The sequence below is a fragment of the Coffea arabica genome, chromosome 2c (assembly GCF_036785885.1).
Source record: "Coffea arabica cultivar ET-39 chromosome 2c, Coffea Arabica ET-39 HiFi, whole genome shotgun sequence".
Lineage (NCBI taxonomy): Eukaryota > Viridiplantae > Streptophyta > Magnoliopsida > Gentianales > Rubiaceae > Coffea > Coffea arabica.
The window spans coordinates 7,154,619-7,170,274 of record NC_092312.1 but is presented as its reverse complement, the minus strand read 5'-3'; the positions used below and the strand labels follow the sequence as shown (position 1 = coordinate 7,170,274).

The 15,656-nt window shown below is 38.8% G+C and overlaps 3 protein-coding genes across 3 annotated transcripts; 1 reads left to right on the top strand and 2 right to left on the bottom strand.

The window, feature by feature from the left end:
* The first annotated feature begins 1,558 nt into the window (after positions 1 to 1,558).
* Positions 1,559 to 4,285, top strand: LOC140034973 (caffeoylshikimate esterase-like). Its single transcript, XM_072073978.1, has 8 exons — positions 1,559 to 1,810; positions 1,909 to 1,941; positions 2,076 to 2,202; positions 2,321 to 2,467; positions 2,615 to 2,745; positions 3,419 to 3,556; positions 3,667 to 3,765; positions 3,856 to 4,285. The coding sequence occupies exons 1-8, from the start codon at positions 1,808 to 1,810 to the stop codon at positions 4,144 to 4,146; spliced, it is 969 nt and encodes a 322-aa protein (XP_071930079.1). The 5' UTR covers positions 1,559 to 1,807; the 3' UTR covers positions 4,147 to 4,285.
* A 620-nt stretch (positions 4,286 to 4,905) lies between these two features.
* On the bottom strand, positions 4,906 to 8,041 carry LOC113725535 (pentatricopeptide repeat-containing protein At2g33680). Its single transcript, XM_027248754.2, has one exon. It carries the CDS (start codon positions 7,838 to 7,840, stop codon positions 5,699 to 5,701), a length of 2,142 nt encoding a protein of 713 aa, XP_027104555.2. The 5' UTR covers positions 7,841 to 8,041; the 3' UTR covers positions 4,906 to 5,698.
* Positions 8,042 to 8,172: 131 nt separating this feature from the next.
* LOC113725534 (spliceosome-associated protein 130 A) lies at positions 8,173 to 15,154 on the bottom strand. Its single transcript, XM_027248753.2, has 4 exons — positions 11,855 to 15,154; positions 10,013 to 10,504; positions 9,215 to 9,371; positions 8,173 to 8,506 (listed from the first exon to the last, which is right to left on the bottom strand). Exons 1-3 carry the CDS (start codon positions 14,861 to 14,863, stop codon positions 9,234 to 9,236), a joined length of 3,639 nt encoding a protein of 1,212 aa, XP_027104554.1. The 5' UTR covers positions 14,864 to 15,154; the 3' UTR covers positions 8,173 to 8,506; positions 9,215 to 9,233.
* Between the last annotated feature and the right edge of the window lie 502 nt (positions 15,155 to 15,656).

Here is a 15,656-nt window from a genome sequence, read left to right as displayed (position 1 = left end):
CAAAAGAATACAGTATGTTACAACATGTTTTGGCAATTTTGTGATGTCCAAGCCCTAGCCCTTAAAGGCCAATATAATAATTAATGAGCATTTAATTAATAGGATAGGATTGTTCATTACAATTAATCATATGGTTAATAATAATTCCAAACATGGATCCTTTTGGCTAAAAATTGTTCTCTCATAAACTGACAAACAGAGTGAGGTAGAAAGGAGAGAATAAATAGATCACCACCAAAAATACACATAAAAGCCAAAGATCACCTGCCATTAGTTCTTCTCGTAATTGTTGGAAACGAAGTTGATGGTTGTCACCAACTCCTCCTCTTCCACAAGACGAGATAAAGGCAAGTAGTTAAAAGTCCAAAAACTGTTTCTAATCTGATTGTATATAAACACAAAGATAATTTTATAACCAAATGCCACACATGAGGCAAAGATTCAATGTTCCGAAGAGTTTTCCTATTAATATGATCTCATCACCTTTACTGCGAAACCAACCATCATGTCTTAGTTTTATTACCCAAAGTACTAAATTTCACCATTTGTTTAACGTTAAATAATCACCGACACCATTTTTTTTTTCTTTTCCAGGGGGGCCAAGATAATTAATCTTTTTTTTTTCATATGTAAGTATGTTGTGTATTATGTTGGATTGTGAAAGAAAACTATGTGACGTGGATATCTGGTCAACTGGTGCGTGATGCATGAGAAATGGTCAATGTAGATGAGCCCTATTTTATTTTTTGCCCACTTTTGCCGGGGTACATTACGAAGTCTTCTAGATTTTCTGAACGTTAAGGACCCGTAAACTTTGGAGCCTTCAAATCGTTAGTTCCTATCCAAAATAAATAATAGGAAATCGTCACTTTTTTTTGCCTTTGTTCGTGCTTGTTGAAGCAATATTCTTTCCTTTCAAATGACAAAAAAAAAAAAAAATAGTAATCCAATTGCTGATTAAATCTTTTTGGTGACCATAACATCGTAAGTAACTCGATTGTTAATTTTAATAATAATAACTATTACGTACTTCCAGACACCCCTGTATCAAAAAAAAAAAAAATTATTACGTACTCCCAAAGTTGTTCTATATTGCAGAATTAATAGTATGTAATTATCATTCCAAGTAGCTTTAGGAAAGGGTTCAATAACATTTTTGGGTCATACTTATCCATTTATAAATATATATATATATAATTTTTTTTTTGGGTAGGGAAATACATATCCATATAGCCTTATAAGCTCTGTAAAAGGAAATATCTGATAGCGGTAAAATTATCCAAAACCCAAAAATAAAAACGAGAAGATATACTTGAAATTGACAGTGTCCTACTCGTTGAAGTTAAAAAAAAAAAAAAAAAAAAAAAGACACAGCAGAAAAGAAACTTTCCAATGAAAAGAAAACAAATGGTTCCCTACAACTGAGCAGACAGACTACCCCACATTATCATCAGTACTCGTTTCAAGTGGCAACTCCCAATTGACCGGCGACCCTTCTCTGGCTTTCGCCTTCTTTGATTTTTCCATATAAATAGCCTATCTGCGTTCAAAGTCTTCTGCATATTTTCTCGTATCATGTCATATTAGTAATAGGGTGCCTTCCCCCCTTACTCCTTAATTCCTACGTCAAAAACCATCATTAACTTTCCACTTTTCATCATTCACCCCACATATATAGAGATATATATACATATCCAACGTTATATTCTTATATCCTTATCTCTCAATACTAACCTAGTGGGAGTTAAGGTCAGATAAAGTTCCCTGTTTCTCGAGAATCTTCATTGGCTTTTCGCATCTTACTTTCATGGTAAGTTTCACGCTTTCCTCCCTTTAATTCTATGCATTCTTTTTCTGTCTTCTTTTTTTTTTTTTTTTGGGGCTTATTGTTGGTAACAATATTTGCAGGCCAACGAAATTGACAACGTTCGGTATGAGGAGGTAATTATATTAATTTGCTCCGTCTCTATTAAGGATTGTTGTGAGCACTTTTTTTTGGGTTTGTTTAAGGATTTAACGAAGTATGCGTGAAGCATCTAATTGGGATTCTGAAATTTTGTTTCTTTTTGGTGCAGGAGTTCATATTGAATTCAAGAGGATTGAAGCTGTTTACGTGCAGATGGTTGCCTAAGCATTGTGAACCAAAAGCTTTGATTTTCTTGTGTCATGGTTATGCCATGGAATGCAGTATCTCCATGAAAGGTCAACCATTTTTCGACGTGCTCCTGAAACTTTCTTTTTCATTTTTGTTTTAACTGAAACATATAAGTTATAGCAGAACAGAGACGTTAACGTAATGATTTTCTTGTGGCTGCAACAGATGCTGGAATTCGGCTTGCAAAAGCAGGATTTGCTGTTCATGGGATTGACTATGAAGGCCATGGAAAGTCATCAGGAATCCCTGGTTATGTACCTGACTTTGACGGTCTTGTTAACGACTGCTCTGATCACTTCACCGATATCTGTGGTAAGAATGAAACAAATCCTCCGCTTCCTCTTTATCAGAGGGGGTTCCTATAGCTGAATCTCTCCTACTTTTCTTGCTTCTCATCTCCAAAGACCGTAAGAGGAGTGGTTGGTTGACTTTCTTGGCGTTTTGATTTTCATATGACAGAAAGGAAAGAAAACAGGAAGAAGATGAGAATATTACTGGGAGAATCAATGGGAGGAGCAGTGGCTCTCCTCTTACACAGGAAGAAGCCAGAGTATTGGGATGGTGCAGTTCTGGTGGCTCCAATGTGCAAGGTGAGTCACCCTCCACTGCCAATTGATTCCTTTTTCATGGCACTTTCTTTTTTAATGTTTGGACGCTGCTACGTGGAAGGGACAACATGACAAAGCAATATTGGACACTTTGATTATCTTCACACTGCATTTAATTTCTCCCAATGATTCTTTCTCCACCATTCAGTTCTATTATTGTTGTTGGTGGCTTACATTTTAACTGATTAGGCACTTTCTATGGTCCTATAGCCTATCTTGATAATTCCAGTTGGTAGGGCCATAAGTGTGATTCCATAGATGTTTGAAGGTCTTCATCTCACCAGTGGTTTCTTGCCTGCCCAAAGAAGACAAAGCATCTTTCTTTTCTTTTCTTTTCTTTTTTCCTTGCTTTCTAATAGTTCATAAAAAGGCTCCCTCTTTCAGTTCCTACCTCTAGCGTCAAAGTCAGAACAAATACTTGTATAGCTTCCCCCAGCCGGCAAGGGGCTCTGGGAGCCACCACTTTATTTTCTCAAGCCAAGCCACACGCAAGGCTACAAAATCTGATAACAACTGCACTTGAACTTGAAGAGCTAGAACAAATAAAGACTTTGTTTAAAATAAGTAGAAGCTAGAATATACTTCGGCTGCTTATAATAAAGACTTTTGTTTTTGCTTGGACTAACCTGATTTAACTGTGGAAATTAATTTGCAGATTGCGGACGAAATGAGGCCAAATCCTATGGTGACAACTGTTTTGACCAAGCTTTGCAAGTTCATTCCAACTTGGAAGATCATACCTACACAAGATGTTATTGACGCAGCCTTTAGACTTCCTCAAATTAGAGAGGAGGTAAAATTCTTGACGATCCCTTTAAAATTCTGAACGAAAGGCAAAAACAAAAAGAACAAACACGAGAATTCAAAATACTTGAAATTGATTACATGTTTTATTGACTGCAGATTAGGGCCAATCCATACTGCTACAAGGGACGGCCACGCCTAAAAACTGGCTATCATCTATTAACAGTCAGCATGGACTTGGAGAAAAGACTTCAAGAGGTCAGTTATCGAACAAATCAACATATATATATCTTTGTACAGGGGAATCATCAGGGCTCTGATTCAAAGTCATTCCATTGCATTGAACAGGTTTCGCTGCCATTTTTAGTCCTTCACGGTGAAGATGATAAAGTAACCGATCCATCTGTTAGCAGATTGTTGTTCGAGACAGCTTCTAGCTCAGACAAGACCTTCAAGTTGTATCAGGGGATGTGGCATGCCCTGACTTATGGGGAGCTGCCAGAGAACATCAATATAGTATTTTCAGATGTAATCAACTGGTTAGATGAGAGAACATCTGTGGGTAATTCTAGGCTGGAAATTCAACAAAAACTGGCAAATGACGTTTTGGCAGAAGCAAAGACTGAAGTTTGTGCCTAGTTAAAAAAAACAAATGAGAGTGAAGTTTGTGCGTAGGATAAACTAGTATGTAACAGCAAGAAGCTTGTGAAAAAGGCAAATATGTATCTCAATTAATTTATTTTTCAGAAGTAAATAAAAGCTATAGCTTTTGCTCCAAGTTGTCACATTCACTGAACAGATAATTTGTTCAAAGGGGACTGCTCCAAAATAAACACCATGTAGACTTTAGCTTACAAATATGGCGTCATCATGCCTTTAGAATAGAGGGGGAAGGTTCTTGATGATTTTGACTTTTTTTTAAGTTCATCATGGAAGCCAGGCATTTGCTATTTTGACATGAAAAAAATTTTTTTTTTTTTTTGAGGACCTTTCTTTAGTTTGATTTATCGGTCGCAATGACTCCCAAGAGTTTTTTTTTTCTTTAAAAAAATAGAAAAAATGGAAGAGAAACCACTTGAGCAGCTAAAGTACAGAACATGTATTAACCACAGTAGATTATGATTTGAAGTAGTTGGATTTTTTTTTACCGGTTGACATTTTCGGTGGATCAACTACTACCTCCAATCTCGAGTTATTTTATCATTTTGTTTCTTCTTATTCTAATACTTTTGAGTTATTGTGTCGGTCTCCTATAATTAATAATCCCAGGCCTTGTCCCAATAGTTGAGAAAGGCATCTTAAGGAATGTTTTGGAAGACGCAATGAAGCTAGTAGCATGCACCCAAAAACTTCACTAATAATACTACCTGAGCTGAGCGATCGTGAGAGCCGTTTACATAATACTGCAAATAGCACTGGAAAGATGTAGCATTATCATGGTAGGTAGGTACAGCACAGTTGCTACAAGTCGCAGCTTGAAAAGGAAAGACTGATTAAAGTCGTGCAAAGTTTTCACTTCCACCCATGAACTGAAACTACGCCGTTGGAAGCTGAAACGTGATATTATTATTATTTACTTCAGGAATTCTCAAGGACCACTGAGCTGGTCACCTCATTTGCACAATCCCCCTCCTTGAGAAAAAAGGAAAAGCTTAGGCTAACCGAAGACAGTCAAATATACATTGAGCAATTCTTTCTTCCTTATCCATCATCTAACGTAATCCTAGGCAAGAAGTACTCATGATCCTTGTACAAGTACAAGCACATTCCAGATTTGCAGCTTATAGGGCATACTATAATCACACTACATTGCAGATATATCAGAAAACATTATTATTAGTAGCTCTGTCTTGGTTTGACAATAGTCAATGGTATGCAATGCAAATCGAACAAGAAAGCATGTTCTGTCCTTTCATCTCCAAATCACGCTGAGGAGTACATTACAGCCCAAAAAATATACATCCTGCACTTCCATTCTTCACCAGAATGACAAAAAAAAAAAAAAAAAACTTGGCAACTGACTCATAAAGTCAATATTTTGCATGACAAGTGCTTAGAAGCTCAAAACGCTCTATTATTAACTCCAAGTGTCAGAAAGCAGAACAAAGGTAAAGTACCTCTGTGTTGTATGCCTGAGAAATACAAGAAATAAATCGATGCCCCTTGTCGTAATCTTAATATCAGCACAGCCTCAAATGCTGTGCGGAATGTCCTCTGAAACAGATTGGTAACCTTCATCTTTCATCAGCTTGATCAATCTCCATAGCTCTCTTTTTATTTTTTCAATTTGAGGATGTAACAAGTCTCCAACAACAAAAACGTGAACTTGATTCTTGAGCTCAATCCAACTACAACCTGGCTCCTTACTTACCCCTCTGAAGTTCATCATCCTCCTAACACGTTCGACTTCATTCAATCTTCCCAAAGCCGAATAGATGCTCGACAACAAGACATAAGTGGATGACTCTTGAGAGCCCAACTCCATTAACTTTTCTCCTGCGTAGGCTCCCAATTCATAGTTGCGATAATTTCGACAAGCACTTAACAAAATACGCCACAAGGCTAGGCCATGATCAATATTTGCTGACTCAATAAATTCTTTCGCTTCATTAAGCCTTCCAGCACGACCTAAGATATCAACCATGCATGCATAGTGATCCACCCCCGGCATTAGACCAAATTCATCAAACATCATGCGAAAATAACCCCAACCTTCGTCTACCAAACCCATGTGGCTACAGGCAGAAAGAACGTTGACAAAAGTAACATAATCAGGCTCGGTCCCCTCCATTCGCATCTCTTCAAAAAGTTCAAGTGCTTCAGCACCACGGCCATTCTGTGAATGACCAGAAATCATTGCATTCCACGACACTACATCTCTGGCAGGCATCCTCCAAAAGACAATATTCCCATCCTCAAGATTCCCGCACTTTGCATACATAGTTGCAAGAGCACTTCCAATAGGAACTTCAAGACTAAATCCATACTTGACTGACTGGGCATGCATCTGCTTTCCCTGCTCCAAAGCAGCAAGGCCAGAGCAAGCTTTCAAAATACTGGCCATGGTCAACTCATTGGGAACAATATTCTTCATTTGCATTTGACAATACAAGTTAATAGCACTCTCGCTATCCCCATTTTGAACATAACCACCTATCATGGAAGTCCACAACACAATATCTGGCTCCTGTAAACACTCAAACCCCTTCTGCGCATCCTCAATGTTACCACATTTAGCATACATGTCAACCAAAGCTGTCATGATATACATATGAGATTCGTATCCCAACGTCAACAAATACCCATGCACCTGCTTCCCATGGCAAGCAGCCTCGACATCACTGCAAGCATTGAGCACCCCAACAAGAGTGTACTCACTAGGTTTCATCCCGTAAAAATGCATATCTGAGAACAACTTTAATGCCTTGTCACCATTTCCAGTTTGCGCGTAACCTGTAATCATTGCAGACCAAGTAATAGAATTCTTATCGCTTGAAAACTTGAATGCCAGAACAGCATCATCCAAACTCCCACACTTTGCATACATGGTAACAATGGCATTATCAACAGAAACAATTGAAAACAAATCCAATTTAACAGAAAGACCATGGATTTGCTTCCCTATATCAATAAACTCTGGCAATGTAAAAGCACTAAGAACACTAGTAAACGCAAATTCATTCAAGTCCTCTGTCTGTCCCCCACTGAAAAGAAGTTTAAAAACTTCACATGCCTCCTTAGCAAGTCTCTGTGTTGCATATCCAGAAATCATTGTAGCCCACGAAACTGAATTTCTTTTAGGCATTTCATCAAACAGTTTTCGGGCCTCTTCAACAATGCCTAGTTTACAATACATATTCAATAAAGAACTATTGACAAAAACATCCGAATTATCGGCTGCTTTGACGACAAGGACATGGACTTGTTTTCCAACAATTGGGTTCTCTAGAATCGACAATGCAGTAAAAATGCCAGAAAAGGTGTGGGGATCGGGAAGAAAATTGCGGTGCCTCATTTGTATGAATAGTTTGAGGACTGAAAGAGAAGAGTCTCGACTGCCCATTTGAGAGTAGCCATTGATGAGACAGTTCCAGGAAACCACATCTTTGTTTTGGATTTCTTGGAAGACGAGATAGGCTTCCTGCAAACGATGACATTTTGAGTAGAAGTTGACGAGGTTATTGGCAAGGAAGGTGCAAGAGGAGGAGATGCCAGCTTTGATCAGATGGGCGTGGAGGTATTGGCCTATTCGGAGGTTTCTTTGTAGCGTGCAATCGAGAAGTTTGCTGAAGAAGACGCGGGAGTTATGGGTCAGGGCTGCAGCATGATTCATAAGTGGGAGAGGGTTCGAGTTGCAGCAGCTGTTCAGGTCCCGGTGGAAAATTGGACAGCAGTCACAGCACCGGAGAATATATAAGCAGCACGCTCTGTTTTTAAGAACGTAAATCAATTTTTACACTCTCAACCAGCAAACATCCGATGTTGCTGCGGCTTTGTCCGTATATAGGTGCACATAAACAAATTGGCACCAAAACATACATAAGATCAAGAAGCACCAAAATTGCTTCAATATGATGATATTTAGTCCAAGTTAATGCATGGTGCGGCTCACAAAACACCTTTAACGCATTGATACATGCAGAGAGATTCGAAGACAGAGACACAGAGGGAGAAATTTCTTCGTTAGCAAAACGTCCTAAATCATAATACCTTTTTTTTACTAAACAACAAACTAAGTATATTCAGCTACAAGATAATTACAACGAAAAGATCTGAAAACATTACAAGTAATTTGCCACTAAGGTTTCTTCTGATACAGGCAACTTTCCCAAGAAACGAAAGCAAATTTTTTCCACAGCAGCCATTCTCCTGTGAGATGAATGCTTTTCTTCCACCTTGCTGAATATTAGGGATATTTGCTTCAACAGGCACCATCATCATAATCAACCTTCACGCTGGTAAACCACCCTCATCCCGAACTAACATCCAAAGCCTTGACCTACCCACACAAACCAACAAAGTGATGAGAGAAGAACTCCAAGCTAAACAGGTATATAGCAGTAAAAAGCATACTATTAAGTTCTTTCTATTTTTCTCAATTGCCAGATTTTCTTGTTTCCAATTCCTATATCTGTGGCCTATAGGTGAAGTTCCCAACAAAAAGTCAAAATCTGCACATACAACACAGAAGCAATATGTTGTTTTTTTCACCGACCAACATATTACTTGATTATTGAATCAAGGCATATTTTACCAACACCATTCTGAAAAAATTAAAAAAATTTCCATCCCTAACTGCAGCTAGCTATAATTCAAAAACCTATCAACAAGTTTTCTCTTGAGAGCACATCTCGCATAATATTCATGCATCATCTTAATCAGTTGTTCATTCTTTTCATAAATCCTGGCCTATAAACCACCAAAGTTATCCTGTCTTCCAAAGGACCTAAGAAGACGGACTCTACATGGAATTTAAACTGATTCCAACATAAACAAACGATCTTTCTGCAAAACAACTCCCAACAGTTTTCACTTGAAGGCAAGCAGGACTTTACAAGTTACAAGAGTGCATTTACTCAACCTTGGAAAAAAAAGGGAGAGACGGTGATAACTGCAAATAGGTAATTGGATCACCGGATCTACATATCAAGTACATTGAGTTCATGCAAAAGTGGATCCTCTGTGAAAGGAATAAATGTTCTTTCACCTTTCATCTGGTTATAAGCTCAAATTATCTTGTTCCTTATTTCTTCTAGCTTTTTTAGAATCTCTGCTGGTGTCCTATCCAGTTCATCAGCAATTTTCCGCTGCATGTCCACCGGCAACGTGGGAAATTGCTCACACAAATCTCCATCAATTACGTCCTGCAAAATAGTTTAGACCTCTACAGTCATTAAGGAACATCTCAAAAGAAAAGAGTAAAACTCCACGCAATTTTTGCTTTAAGTTACTAAGATGACAAACCTAGCATAATCCAATATTTATAAGGAAACAAGGACAACTGCAATAAGGAAGTGATAAATCAAGGGTCCAGCAAACAACACCATCTTTTGAAGAAATGCCATCCCACTTATAGAATAGCATCAGCTGATCAGCTCTGTGTTTTCATTGCTTAGCTCGCATGCAAAGAGAGCATTTCATGAAGGGCTCTTTCACTAGCCAAATGCATCAATGTGACAGGAAGTAACCTTGTGATGCTGGATAATAACTATTGTTACTGTTGTAGTTCCTCAAGACTACAAGATTTTATCTTGATTAAAATAGTTAAATATATATGCATGATGCGTTTATGAATTTATTCAGTGTCCTTATTTCATGAAGCAGAAACAGTGAAGTACTAAGTCCTCCATGATAGGCAGGCAAGTCGTACAAAATGTCATTCTGAGCTGTGCTAAGACCCCAAGGCCCACTCCTTAACAGAACAAGAATGAAATTACACTCCAGATAACCCAGAATATTTTGGAAGCTATAATGCATGAGGTTATGAAAACAACAAAGACTTTACCTTAACTGGAAAATAGGCAGATCTATAGGCCATATGATCTCTACCACATAGAGGTGGATGTTCCTGCCTCAGATGCATCTCCAAGTGAGAGAAGAAGTCAACATCATCTCGGGAGGTGAATGGAAGCAGTGCCCCTACACTCCCCATGACAGTCCCGTAAACAAGGCCCTCTCCACCGCCCGGGATTAGAGATGCCTTCTGCAAGCAAGTGACCACATCACCAACATGGAACTGTATGATTTCTTCAACCTTGTTGGGAGCACCATTCAGTTTTCCTTGCTCCCACTTTATCTTCCCACCTGTTGGGTCTTCTTCAATCTCATCTGATACGTCTTGGGGTAACCGCACAAAATAGAGATTGCCGAACTTGTCAGAACCTGCCATGGTATCAAAGTCTACGTGGGTTGCTGCAGTTAGCCATCTTGGAACAGTGTCATCAGCAAATATATATAGTTGATTTTCATCACGCCTATACTTGCAATAGTGGAATGACTGTAAAAGAACACCCATGTGCACAACATAGTCAGTGCAGAACAAGTTAAACCATAAAGAATATATCTAACTCCAAAGAAACTTTTAAGTGATGATAACAACCATAGCTCAAACTATAAACACTCTGCCAAAAAAAAAATAATGGATTGAATCCACAACAATTTGGCAATAATGATACTCCCTGCATCTCATTTTATTAGTCATGATATCTATTTTTGAATACCCCAAATTGTATATATATATATAGAGAGAGAGAGAGAGAGAGCATCAAATTTTACCATTCATGAACTCCCAGAATAGAGCATTAAATACAAGTTTGAAGGCAAATATGATAACAAACCGTATAAAACTTATAACTTCAAGAGCAACTTATGAACTGTGAATTTAAATTGAGGGCAATCATGGAAAGAGTGAAGAGAAAGTATTACAAATTATTCCGTAATGTTCTCTGAAACTTCAGTATGGCTGGTAATTAACTCCTCAAGGTGAAACTCATACACTGTTTCTATCTCTTTTGCCTCTACTTCCTTCCTCTAACGTCCCTTTCTTCTAATTTATTTGCCTTATACATTTAGGTTTTCTTGGCTTTTCAATTTTTTTTTTTCGGGGACGGCATTGTTGGGTGGGTGTTTACACTAATCCCCCTTTTCTCAACCGAATCATTAGCAAAAAATCATTACAACTACAATTTCTAATAGCAGCCAGCCAAGACCATTTGCTAGGTCCTGCAATCTCTAGGCTGTTGGCCAACCATTTTGGACTGAAGATTCAATGACATAAAAAGTGAATAAAACAGAGAGATTGCCTCAAAACATTGCTATATCCACAGAGTAATTTGAGTTCAAATGAAAAATAGTACCAGAATTAAGAAAATCTTTGTGAGAAATGTTTTGTTCCTCATTTAGAAATTAGTGTCTACTCTCCTTATTCTTAATTTAACTCCAGTCAAGAGACATACATGAAATACCCAAGCTCATTCCAGTTTGCAGGTAATAGCTCATTCTACATTTTTGTCTCCTATTGCACATTTTTGAAATTTATATCATCCAAGGCAAAAACAACACTTACAAAAAAAGCAAAAGTGGTTCATATTAACTCATCCTCTCTTTCTTGCACATCCTCTCTTTCTTGCACCATTCACATCACACCAAGCAAAAGAGATGGCCTTCCGGGACCCCCAAAAAAAAGGCTTTTCTCTTTTGCATAAACACTTCATATAGCAGACATGTTATCCCTGATAAGACTTTTTATTGGAACTCAAGCATGTGTAGATGCATTTATAATTTGTTCAAATGGCTTCAAAAATGTTGGAAAACAACATAGAAAACTGAAAGCACTTTGAAACTGTACCTCTTGAATATCACCAACATAAATCCGATCACGATATGTATGGATAGATGTTATGGTATTGGGAAACAACTTGTTTTCACATTTCCTCAGTAATCTTCTCTTCCCCAAATCATACAATCTTAGTACAGACCCAATTCCAGCAAGCAGCCTTCCTTGGAACTGGCATAGTGCAAGTGGGATACCTTCTACTTGTGTCTTATGCAAAAGTTCAAGAACCTTCCCATCTTCCTTAAACCTATATATATGAATATAGCCAGCATCAAAAGACCTTTTGGGCCAATACTGAAGGCCCTTTGCAGTACCAACAGCTAAAAGAGTCCCATATTCTTTATCATGAAAATTTACAGTGCAGATGCTGAATGCAGCTTCGTTATCCTGAAGCTCCAGCAGACAGGTTGTCTGGGTGGTCCTAGGATCAAGAACTCTGATGCAAGATACCCATCTCTCAGACTCTGCCTTCGGATAACCATACTGCTCATCGGAGAGCGGATCATTATTTTCCTCATCCTCACCACCATTCTCCATTTGCTCAGCATTTCCATTTTCTCCTATTCCAGCAGCGTCAAAACACTCTTTTTTTGATGCTTCACGCTCCTCTGCAGTAAATGCTCCCTGATCACTTTCTATAATTATCAATGACTTCCGCTTGGGTTGAACCACAAATTTTCTTGGAGTATACCTCAGAGGAATAGCTGTTTCATTGAAGGTCTCTCCCAATCTCTCAATAGTAAAAACCCGTAAGGCATCCCCAGCAACAGCAACTACACCTTCTGCACACTGATCAGATGAAAATGAGGCTGCATACTCGAGAGTTTCATAGGATAGAGGTGTTAACAGGAAATGCCCCTGGTGTATATAACCAAGCCAGGGTCTACTTGATAAGCAAAGCATAGCACGCCGTCCTCGCACGATAATAGAAAATAGCTTGGGTGCTCTAAGTCCTAAGAATCGGGAGCGTGCATCCGAGACCTGACCTGTCACCATATCAACCACTGTTCTGAATAGAACACCATTTTGCAAACCAGCATTAAGGAACAGGTTAGCAGGGTGATCTGCACCATCCTCTCCACCAAAAGAAGCCTGAACTTCAAGAAACAGGAGAGATTCTGGAGGTGAAGAAACACTTTGTAGGCTGAGAATCTGCATGCAGTCATCAGGATCCAAGGATAGAATACGAATAGTATTGTCATATGACCCAACTGCAAGGAAGCGTGATCTCTGTCTCCCTTCGGGTACAGGAGCAATGTCCAAACAAGCAACATCTCCAGACATTTCATGCTTCTCAACCTCCATCAGCTGGCCAGTCATATCCACCTCAAAGTAAATAAGCTCCCCACCATTGAGGGCAATGACCACTTGAAGTCTATTAGACCCAACCTTGGCAATTGTTCTCTTCCCTGGTGTTCTCCACTCATTTATACGCCCATCTTCTCTAATGTGCCTAATACCACTGGGATGAACTTGCATTAAAGAATCATCACCAATCAAAGAAACCGCAAGAGAAGGTGTAGTATCAAGAAACCCACTATCACTAACTTCTTCTACTGTCTCACCAATCGAAAGGACAAGAGTTGCATTAGCAAATGAGACAACAATGTAAGCATCAAATTCATCATTGACATTCTTTTTCACCGTCCAAACTGCACTTGGGACACCAGGAAGCTGTGACACAGCCATTTCACTGATAGCCAACCCTGGTCTTAATATTCGTAGAGTTGAACGAGGACCACGTCCACAAAGTGAAAAAATCTGGGGAGTTTCTTCCTCGAAAAGGTTTATGACTTTCATATCCATTATTGGCATCAAACTCTCAACTTGGTCAATTCTAAGCAGGTTTTTCAGCTTCCTTGGCTGGAAAAAAACAGGCTGAAAACCTTCTTCCGTTTCCATCAGAGTGGCAGATGAGGCTTCCACATCTGGATCATCTCCTATTGCCTGAAACTGATATAAAGCATGATTTCCAAACTCTGAAGCAGCAAACAGAAATCCCGACTTCAAAACACACAATGACGATGTGACTGGAATGGTATCAAAATACTTGATCTTCAACTCCTTAACCCTGTCATTGTCATGATCCAAAGTAACCTTAAAAATATCCCCATACTCAGTTTGCAATAAGAAGAAAAACATTGACTTCTGCTTATGCATGGCAGCAGAAACTATCAAGACCCCACGCTCTGCTGGCAAATCTGCTCGCCTAGGAATCACAGCACGTACATCTGGGTGACCCTGATTCTTATAGATAACAAAATTCTCAGCACAAACAAGCACCCCACTGGGGCCATCCCCACCTCCAGGAACAGTGACAAGCATATTGGCACCATTATCAACCTGGTCTGACCATTTCCTGGAAACATGATTAAGCCCTAAATCCAACTCATAAAAGGTCAAATGCTTTTGCGCCTCACTTGCAGCCACACCAGTCGGGTCCTGGTCAGCCTCTGAATAATCCAGCTCAATTGCAGCAAATATGGGGTTATCAAAACCACAGTCAACGCCACATATCGAGTAAGTTATGGTATGACTCTTATGAGCCTCTAAGGGAGAGGAGATGGTTAACCTAGTAGCCGTATCCCTATTCAAAACATACACTAATTTCTGCTTTTCACAGGCACCAATCATCGCAGCCCTACCTTTCGGGTCAATAGCCAAGTACTGGCCGGGCACAATCCTCCGACAACCCGATTTACCAAAAGTTTCCTGGTGGATTTTGTCAAAATAGTTCTTTTCTTTGTTATATTCTAGAATCACAACCCTGCCGGAATCAGACCCGACAACAATGTAGTCTTTCTGGGCACCAGTTAAGCGAAACTGAGCTAAAGAACGAATAACTCCAAAGATTTCTACGGAGAGTAAGGTTTGGAGCTTACCATTGTCGTCGGGACGAAGGAGATCGAGAATTTTGCCGCGGGCCACAACAATTTCTTGAGATTTGCCACCGGAGAAGCTACCGTTGATTGCACAAGCCATACCGGTAGCTCTCTGGAGAGTGAGGCTGTAGAGAAACATGGTGCAGATGTAGCTAAAACCCTAGCAGGAGTGAAGTATGAGAGGAAGTTTTGGAGAAGAATACTCAAGCTTTAGGAGTAGAAGAAGTTCGAAAAACTTTGGCAACAAATAAGTACGACCTTTTTTTTAGGTAGAAAAAACTTGAAGGAATTTATCCTCAAGATTTGAGAAAGAGAGGGAAGAAGAAGAAGAAGAAGAGGAGAGGAGGGAGATGAGGGGGACGGAGCAGGGTTTTGGGGCTGACGGAAATGCAATTGATTCGGTTTTAATTTCGTTTGTGCCCTCCAAAATTTGCCCATTTGGGGAAGTGACCAAATGCTCTGTTGACTAAAATAATTACTTCTTGTAACTCTGTAATCTACCCAGTGCTAAAGCCAAAAAAAAAAAAAAAAAGGAGATTTATCGGTTTTGATGTATTCTATTAGTTTTTTATTTAAAAATTAAAACTTTTTCTTTTCACCTATTTTCCTCTATCAGTCAAAATTTTGCACCAATCAGGCTTCAAATAAGGAATCATAATCGTTCAGTGTTTCCAATTATGGGCAATTCTTTACCACACAATCTTCTTGTAATCTCAGACCTAAACCATTAATATTTATGGAAAATTCCTTAAAGTGTTTCTATCTCTTAATAACTATTTTTGAGGTCTAAAAATTAGAAATTTTGAGTTTAAATCTCACTTAAATTCATCACATTTTGAGTTTTTTGATTATTTATTTAATATTATACTCTAATTTACTGTAAAAATCGTAAAAGAAATATTTAAAATGAAAAAACTTCTTTTTTCTTTTTT